The 9,460-nt window shown below is 25.6% G+C and overlaps 1 protein-coding gene across 2 annotated transcripts; it reads left to right on the top strand.

Moving 5' to 3' along the window:
- Positions 1-10: 10 nt before the first annotated feature.
- On the top strand, positions 11-5,155 carry LOC126897522 (adapter molecule Crk). 2 transcript variants are annotated; one of them, XM_050671197.1, is made up of 7 exons: positions 11-128; positions 1,305-1,439; positions 3,652-3,774; positions 3,988-4,192; positions 4,267-4,395; positions 4,650-4,742; positions 4,807-5,155. In XM_050671197.1, exons 2-7 carry the CDS (start codon positions 1,402-1,404, stop codon positions 5,023-5,025), a joined length of 807 nt encoding a protein of 268 aa, XP_050527154.1. In that variant the 5' UTR covers positions 11-128; positions 1,305-1,401; the 3' UTR covers positions 5,026-5,155. The 2 variants fall into 2 exon arrangements, with proteins under 2 accessions (XP_050527154.1, XP_050527156.1); XM_050671199.1 differs by lacking the exon at positions 11-128 and adding an exon at positions 1,843-1,865 and having other exon boundaries at positions 1,354-1,439.
- The last annotated feature ends 4,305 nt before the right edge of the window (positions 5,156-9,460 follow it).

Below are 9,460 nucleotides of genomic sequence, written 5' to 3'. Positions count from 1 at the left end.
TATTTATTTTTAGTGGAGTATTAAAGTAAATAAGTATCGATGAGTATCTTAGACGCTATTTATTTTCTTAACTATTAAATTTAATTTTTATACTATAAAGTAATATGTATCACTGCATTTAAATTTATGTATGTATTAATCATATTTAGTTATTACGAATATTATAAATATTAAACAACAAAGATTGTAATAATTTCATAATGTGCATGTTAATGTTAATTATCAAACATTTAGATTGGATTTTTTTTTCTTTAGAATTCAATTGGAGTATTATTTTATTAAATTTATTAATTAATTTTTTTTATACAATTAGTTATTTGACTCTAACATTTAAAGCTCTAAAAAGATAATTAAAAAAATATAAAATGTAATTGGAAAAAAAATTTACACACAATTATTTAAAAATATTTGAATTTATTTCTCTTCTTTATAAAGTATAAATTTATTTAAAAATTCATGTAGTTTTCTTATTTTTTTAATTGATTAANGTATAATTTTATTTAAAAATTCATGTAGTTTTCTTATTTTTTTAATAGATTAACCTCCTCTAGTCTGAAAAAATGGTTAAGTAGTAATTCTTAATAAAATACAAATAATATATTAATTTCAATCATTTAGTTGTACACATTTTTATAACTGTATAATTTAAATATTGAAATAAAGAATTTATCCTTTTATAACATATATAATCATTTTTGAACTATCATAAAATATTTGGATTTATATAATTTAAAAAAAAAGTTGTTAAATTTCAATTTATAATAAATCAAGTTTTCTTTGTATTATTATTATATTGTTTAATTATTATATGCATGTGTGTGTTAAATGGTGACTTCCCGTGAATCTTTCATTAGTGATTTACTAATTTTTAAATTATAGTGATAGAATTATATCAACTCTATGGTTAATGACTAATTTTGTATAAAAATTATTGGAAAAATTTTTCATGTTTTTTACAAAATTTGTTACAGAATTTACTGTCTATATAGACAATGCTTAATACTATAAATATAAATAATAAATGTAACAATAGGGTATTACATTTAAATTGATGATTTTAATAACTTTTTTTGGATGGATGTTGCTTTAAATTTAGATGGGTCTCAAATTATTTAAAACATTTATGCATGATTTTATGATATGATTAAAATAGGAAACTAACTTTCCTTTATTATTTTATTAGAGAATTAATTTAAAATACTCATTTTGTATAAACTTTTGATAGTTAAAATTAAAACAATGTTAACAAGATTAATTTTGTTTGTTTTTTATTACATAGTACATCAAGTGTTTTATTTTTGCAGGCTATAATTGTTTTTGAGTCATGTAATAAAAAATTTTATCTCTGTTAAGATCATCATTTTAATTGTCTGATTTATTATTTACTTAATTCAAACAAAAATGGCGGCTCACTGTTTCGATCCAAACAACAAAGCTAGGTAAGATAGTATTTTTTATGAAATAATATTTTTAGATTATCATAATCGTTTTTAGGTGTATAATGGTTATTATTTATTCATTAAATTACTTTTGGAAAATTTTAGGTTTGTAATTGATAGTTAATTTTCCATAAACTTTTTTATCAATTTTTAATAAATATAAGAAAACATATATTACATCACAGATATGTTGAGAAAATTATTTTTTATCATTATTGTCCTTTGAATAGATGGGAGTGTTAGTATGGATAATAGTATGTTATAATATCTTATGTTCCGTATAAAATAGAACACCTAATTAAATGATTTATTATTATTATTATTATTTTTTTTTTAAAGAGATTCTTGTAAACTGTATTATATTTATTTGGAAAAAATTAAAAATGTTACATAAATTTTCTAGTGAAAAATCTATTTTCATAATGGGTATGTACTATATTTAATATTTAAAGGTATATATATAGAATTATATGACTTAATTTATAATTGTTCAAAAATAATTGACAGGTTAATAATTATTAAGAGTGCTTATTTGATATCTAGTCATGTTATTAAGATCTATTAGCAATACACTGAGAATCTTAATAAACATTTTCGATTGTCTGGGTACCACTAGGTAACACCATATTTTCCTGTTTTTTTCTATACCAGTTTTTAGGTAATACTTTGAAAGATTGCTTTGCGAGTTCTGCAACTGGTTCTGGTCCAACATGGGTATTTTCTGTACCTTTTCCCATTGGAAAATGCTTTTTCATTACCAGTCACACTGCTGTATCCTGGTACTTGCGCCAGTGTAACTTTATTCACCTTGTTAGTGATTCTAAAGTTTCCCTGCATTCAAGAACTAACCTTGAAGTCACCTGATTGTTACTAAGTGCCTTCACAGCATCTTGACTATTATTTAAGATAGTTATGTTCCTTTTCTTGAATACTAGTATTGTGATTACCTCTGCTTGGAACACAGAAGATGTTGTGCTCATTGACATATTGATATTTATGTGAGGTTTGGATCCCCAAATGCCAGCACCCATTTTACCTAATTTTTTGGAACTGCCTGTATTAATTACTAATTTATATTATATAATCTTATATTCCATTTTAAACGTGTTAAAATCTCAACTTTGTAGTTTATGCTTTCTTTAGAGAACAGGTTTACTACAATTCAAGGGATATTTTAGTATAATCTGATCTATGCATCATTCAATGCATCATACAAACACCATAGCATTTTGCACTTTGGTGGTTAAATTATGTAAAACTGTATCAGTAGATTTCTCTATTTGATATTCATGTTGGTTCTTATGTAGCAACTTTTATGTACCTATAATAATTTTCTTCATAATCTTAAGGAAAAATTAAGAGAAACTTATTGGTCGGTAGGATTTTACTTCATAGTATTAACACAATTAGGGCTAAGTATAAAAACCACCTTGAACTTTTGTCAACTTTCGGGTTAATAACTCAAGGCTAGGCATGCTCTAAATGTATTGCAGAGATAGGGAAAGATTAGATCTAGCTCTTCTTGTAAAAGTGCAGGAAATATTTTGTCAAAGCCTGAAGCCTTGAAACTGCCAAAAGCACTTATTGCCCATCTTTGCCACTTGGAGTTACTACTTTTCTGGTTAGCGGTCATTCGGCATGGGTTAAGGCTGAATACTTAAAGGTGCGCTTGGTGGCATAAAGGATCCCAATGGTCACTTTGCATTTCGAGTAACTACCCTGTAATAAGTTTACAACCATTTCACTTGGTATGGCTACGTTAAAAGGGACCTAATCGATTTTAGTCAGAAGGTATGCCTAGGCCTACCAGTCCCAACTAAATAAAGTGATAACCCACTAAAAGCAATTATATTTGTTCCCACACCCACTCAGATCACTAGGGTCCGCATTTTTAAGCCTATAATCATTGTAGATCTCCCTGCTAGGAACTCTGGCTAAAAAATTATAATTTTTTTATCTTAAAATAAAATAATAAATAACAAAATTGTATTTTAAGTGCAACTATTATTATTAAAAAAAATTAATGAAATATATTTAATAAAGCAAAATTCATGAAAGGTTTTTAAGTCAACAACATTCATTTAACACTCCCCTAATAATGAACTTTAGTTTACACTTGAATGATAATTATCATTAAAAAAATGATTTAATGTATTATATATTTTTTATCACACAAATTAGTTTTATAGTTAATGAAAATAATATGTTTTAGTTGGTATTTTGGCCAAATGTCTAGAGTTGAAGCATCAGATTTATTGATGAGTGAACGAGAATGTGGAACATTTTTAATTAGAGACAGTCTCAGTATACAAGGAGATTATGTGTTATGTGTGAGGTAAGCATATAGTTTGAAGAATTAAATAAATTATCTATACTCGTATTTTATAAGGGTAAAAATAATCTTTATACTATCTCATAATGTAAACTAGTCATAAAATATTGTGATAGAATCTTTATATTTATATATATATATATACATAATCTATTATATTTTATTGTATTGTGATGTTACTGGGGCTAAATATATATATTTTTTTTTACATAAAAGGGAAGATAGTAAAGTTAGTCATTATATCATAAACAAAATTCAAGAAAATAATGAAACAAGGTATCGAATTGGAGATCAAGTTTTTAGTGATTTACCTGCTCTATTAGCATTTTATAAACTACATTACCTTGATACTACACCTCTCTTAAAACCTGCTGTAAAACCAATAGAAAAAGTTGTTGCCAAGTATGATTTTCTTGGCAATGTAAGTATTTATTTAATTTATGTTTACTCCTTCATTAACTGTGTGTAAATATCTTAAATTAAATAATCTTTTAGGATCAAGATGATTTGCCATTTAGAAAAGGAGACATTTTGACAGTTCTTGTAAAAGATGAAGAACAATGGTGGACAGCTAAAAATATGATGGGCCAAATGGGATCTATTCCTGTTCCATATGTTCAAAAAGTATATTTGATTAATGAATATAATTATGATCAAGTTATTAATAATGTTTATAACATTGTAAAAAAAAATTAAAATATAAAATAGACAATAAAAATTAGGACAAAACAATATTTAATTAATTAAATAAGACATAAACACATTAAAATATTTAATCGTATATATTATTTTTATCAATTATTATAACTAAACATTTAATAAAATGTTTAAATTAATTAAATATTATGTAATATGAATTCTGATAAATATTTTTTTAGTATGATGGTACTCAACCTCCTTTACCTGTTAAGGACAGCTCTCAGAACTCGGGATCTACTAATGAATCTACTTTAAGGCGGTCCAGTTTGCAAGTTAGTGTCATCAAGTTTTATTAATTCTATAAAAAATGTTATTAAAAATGTGTTTATTTGTTAGAAAAAATTACCTGCATTAGCTCGAGTTAAGCAAGTGAGGGTACCTAACGCTTATGATAAAACGGCATTAAAACTAGAAATTGGCGATATAATCAAAGTAACAAAAACAAATATTAATGGTCAATGGGAAGGTGAACTTAATGGTAAAACAGGACATTTTCCATTTACTCATGTAGAATTTGTAGATAATGAAATAAATGACTGTATAAATGAAAGCTAATCTCTATAACCTTTGAACTAATAAGGTAGCTATTAATTATTTTTAGTGAGTCCAACAAAACTGACTAAGTTCTGATTAAATAAATATAGATTATATTTTTTAATGAAATAAACAAATTTGAACTTATTAATACCAGTGTTTTATTTATTTATTTTTTTTTTTTTGTCTTTGTAAAATCTAATTATATGCACATTTATGAGAAAAGGCTGATGACAATTAAACTTTGTATTTATGTATGCAGTAATATTATATGACCAATATAATAGAATAATAGATAGTTTTATTAAATACATTTTATGATATATATTTATATATTATTGTTTATTATGGAAATGTCAAAATATTATATATAATTAATATAACATATTTTTTAAGTATTATAAAGTGTATTTCTTTCATTTTCTTTTTAACAGGCTTCGCGAGCCATTTCAACTCTATTGCCAAAACTATCATTTTCTATCTTATGCTTGCTCCCTATTTTTTCCAATTAATATGATTAATTTGTTCTTTATGAATCCACTTTTTTAATAACCTAACTTTTTGTATGCAAATACTTGTAATTATTTAAGTACAGTAATTTTTATCAAATGTTCAGCATCGTTATTCCAATATAATTTTCACCTTTTTTCCGATTTCCTTTTATTTGGCAAATCAGTGACTTAATCTAGTCCTGCAGTATCATTACTTCTATCCATATCTGTTATGCAATTTTTGAACAAGGTTTGTTTACATAGCTTTAACAATTCAAGTTCAATTTTATCTTCCCCTGGAGACTTACTATTTTTTAAAGTCTAAATTATATAATGAACTTCTATATTTAGGTTTAATACTTCAGGTTCTGCTTTACTATTCATGCAATCTTTATATACTATGTTTGTTGAAGTTCTATTGAGAAATTTCTCTATATTCTTCGGCGACTTTCCCGATTTTCTAGATATCCATTCATTATCACTTTCTATTATCTGTATATTTCATACAAATCCATTTTTAAACGTATGAAGAATTCTAGAAATATGTATGTAGTTTTCAATGTTTTCCAAACGTTACTTCTCTGCCTTTTTTTTGTTTTTCTTGTTAATTGGCTACTTTTCTTCGTTTGTTCTCGAACTCGCTTATATTCAAAGAGTGGGTGTATAAATTGTTTTGATTCTAGCTTATTCCTTAATTGCTTTTTTACAATTTTCATATTAAACAAACAATATAAAAACAAATTTTTTTTTACGAATTTAATTAATTTTTCTATAGATTCTGTTATAGCTATCTTAATTATTTTCCACTATTCCACCATTTGTGCCTTGATATTTTATTCCCTTTATCTTCAGTTATATATCACCATTTCTTGAAATGTGTTTTTATTTTTCAATTTATCACATTTTCCAAGATTTTTTTTATTTCTAATTTTATTTTGTTAATTTTATACAAGTAGAATTTTGGTTTCATTGCCATCGTTTAAATGTGTGAATATATAACTTGTTTTTTTTTAAGAGGCCGTAAAAGATGTTATTTTTTACTTAAATATTATTTTTATAAAAAAGACGATCTATATAGGATGTTAAATAAATAAGGAAAAAAATTTCTTTTGTTCAAAAAATTGACCTATTTTTGAACATTTTGTTTATTATACAGTGTTCAGTAATCAATAAATAAGGTCAGTTGCTACAAACACGAAAACAACAGAAACCCGTATCCTTACTAACTAAACCCTAAATATCATTATTAACTAGAAGCGAGATTATGTATTTCAGTCTCGATTAAAGGAAAAAATCTCTCTTTTCAAACTAAATACATTATTTATATTATTAAAAATTGTATGTTATAGAAAATGTGTCGATTTTCTATAGCATCCAACAATAGATATACATAAAAATACATTCACATTAGACATAAGGATAACAAATTTATTAAAAGTTATGCGTTCATATTAGTAATTATAATTTTGTTTTTATTAGCCAAACGCCCTCAACAATTTTGAATATTCTTAAAAAAAATAAAAATTTCTGAGCATAATTATTATGAAAAAAATATTAATCCTATAGATTTAGGAGATTAAATTTTAAGTTTATTATACGTAAATAAATTCAACGAGGCAGTAACGTATTTACAGTGCAGGAGGTCCAAACTCCCTTTCATGGACATCAAAACAATAGTTGCCAGATATTAGGAGGATACATTTCCCCACTGCTCTATGTTTTAAAGCTATTTTGACCTCTGTACAAAATGTCTAAATACGCTACTGCAACAAGGTACTATTCTAAAATAAATAAAATATTTTAAATAGGCATGATAAGAAGAAATTAATTTATGTTTATCTTATAGTTCATGACGGAGGAACGGTGTGGCCGAGTCGGTAACGCGGCAGTGCTTGACGCGCATTGCCTCGATATCGAAACTCGGTCACGGGCGGCTTCACTTGCCGAACTAGAAATCAGTTCGGTAATTGGAGTTGCCATCCCTCTCTCCGGTGACGGACTGACCACCCGCCCCGGAGTTACAATAGTTAAGAAAACCACCCCTCTGTAAATGGGGCTGAAAAGCAAAATAAATAATCCTTAATAACATCTTGATATAGTAATACAAATAAAAAAGCTCTGGCGTATAAAAGGCACAGCTTCCATAATGATATTATCATAAAGGTTTCCCCCATAGCGCAATCATTTGACAGCCACTGTTCTTTATAATTAACTTTTAATATATCCTATCTCTCCCCTTCTAAAGAAAATATTTAACAGTAAGTCAGACGAACGAGTATCGTAGAATCTGACGCGTATTGGTTTTTGTATTGGGAAAATTACGACGAGAATTAAGAGGCGTTCATTTTTTTATAATAAGAAAAGTAAACTACGAAGCTATAGCTTCGTGGTATATTCAAAGGTAAGACAAGTTGTATACAACCTGTCTAAATAAGATATTTTACAGTTAACATAAATTTTTGTACTTAAATATATAGAACATAACTTTAAAATTACAATTTTCAACATTAACTGCAAGATTTTCTAATTATTTTAATAACTAGAAAACCCGTTTTAATAACTAAACTAATTCAAATAAATAAATATTATTAAAGTTGTTTATTTTTAATTAATTTATAAACAATATTTGCAGGTCAACTTAGGTGGGAGAGAATATTTATGAGAATGTTTATATTATTTAAGAAAAAAAAATGGTAATATTTATGTGATGATTTAATTGACTTGCTAGTATTTAAAAAAGTCGTCTAAGCATTTACAACACAATACAATAAAAATTTAAGTTGTTGCAATAACATGATGAGCTAATCAAAAAATAATTTCAAATATCGTTACGCCAAACATGTAGTTAGTATTTTATTTCGGGGAGAGGATAATAAAAGATAATGTCTCCCATATTCGCGCAAATTATCAAGTTTAATGTCACGACTGTAATGTAATTCAAACAATTTTCGGAGGATTCAGACCTCGTAAATACGTGCCTGGCTTACACGTTAACTATTTTTATCGCTTAGATAATTTTATAGTTTACTTATGAACAAAAGAGAATAAGAATTCTTTCATATTTGAAATATTATTTCTAAAGACGTTAAGTTTTAAACGAAAATCTCCTCGATCGAAATATTCCAAATTATATTTGTAGGTGCACATGGATTTATTAAAAGAAGACAATTTTTTTTCAGTAACATCAAAGAATCACCATGAGTGCGGATTGAGCAAACATTTTTGGAGGAAATAATTTTACTAAGTTTTCCAAACAATTTTTTTTTTTGAGTCATGACACCTAAATGTTATATTTATATATCCTCATCATATACATGTAAGACAAACATTTTTTACCTCAGACAAATTCTATTTTGCTTATATTTTCAACCAAATTAACCAAAACAACACACTTGAAATATAGTGTTTAATTTAAATAGAATAAAAAGCATAGAAAATTATCCAATATAATATCAGTAATACTTCCTCAATTTATTTTTATTATTTATATATAACTTCATTATTTTCAACATATTTTTTTTAAAAAAATAAGAAAACTCGTCCAGTACAAAGCAACAGAATTAAATACTGGTAAAACTGCAAATAAGCCAAAAAAATACAATCCGTGCAACATAGACACTGTTATACATTTTTAGTGAAAAATATGCCACTTTTAATTGTGAGAAGCATATGTGGCATTTATGATTGCATACATAAAAATATAAACTAGTTTAACAAATTCCATGTTTATATTATAATATTTTTTAATAACCACTAACACATTATAATTAAAAAATATTCAAATACATTTTTTATGATAAATCTCATGGTCCCACCAGCTATAAAAAAAAAATAAAGAAAATTTAAATTAAACCACCAAGAATTATACCTTATAAATTAAAAACCCAAAATACTGAAGTATATGTCACTCAATGAAAAATTATTAATAGGTACAATATTATTTTTTGTTTTTAAGAAAAAAATAA

This window comes from Daktulosphaira vitifoliae, unplaced genomic scaffold (genome assembly GCF_025091365.1).
Source record: "Daktulosphaira vitifoliae isolate Bord-2020 unplaced genomic scaffold, ASM2509136v1 Scaffold_2, whole genome shotgun sequence".
Taxonomy (NCBI): Eukaryota; Metazoa; Arthropoda; class Insecta; order Hemiptera; family Phylloxeridae; genus Daktulosphaira; species Daktulosphaira vitifoliae.
This window is presented reverse-complemented; position numbering and strand designations above follow the sequence as displayed.

What these genes read in the sequence shown, in the direction of transcription:
- LOC126897522 (XM_050671197.1), top strand. Translation starts at nt 1,402, where the DNA reads ATGGCGGCTCACTGTTTCGATCCAAACAACAAAGCTAG. An exon ending in CTGTTCCATATGTTCAAAAA is followed by an intron (nt 4,396 to 4,649) that starts GTATATTTGATT and finishes ATATTTTTTTAG; the next exon opens with TATGATGGTACTCAACCTCC. An exon ending in TAAGGCGGTCCAGTTTGCAA is followed by an intron (nt 4,743 to 4,806) that starts GTTAGTGTCATC and finishes TTTATTTGTTAG; the next exon opens with AAAAAATTACCTGCATTAGC.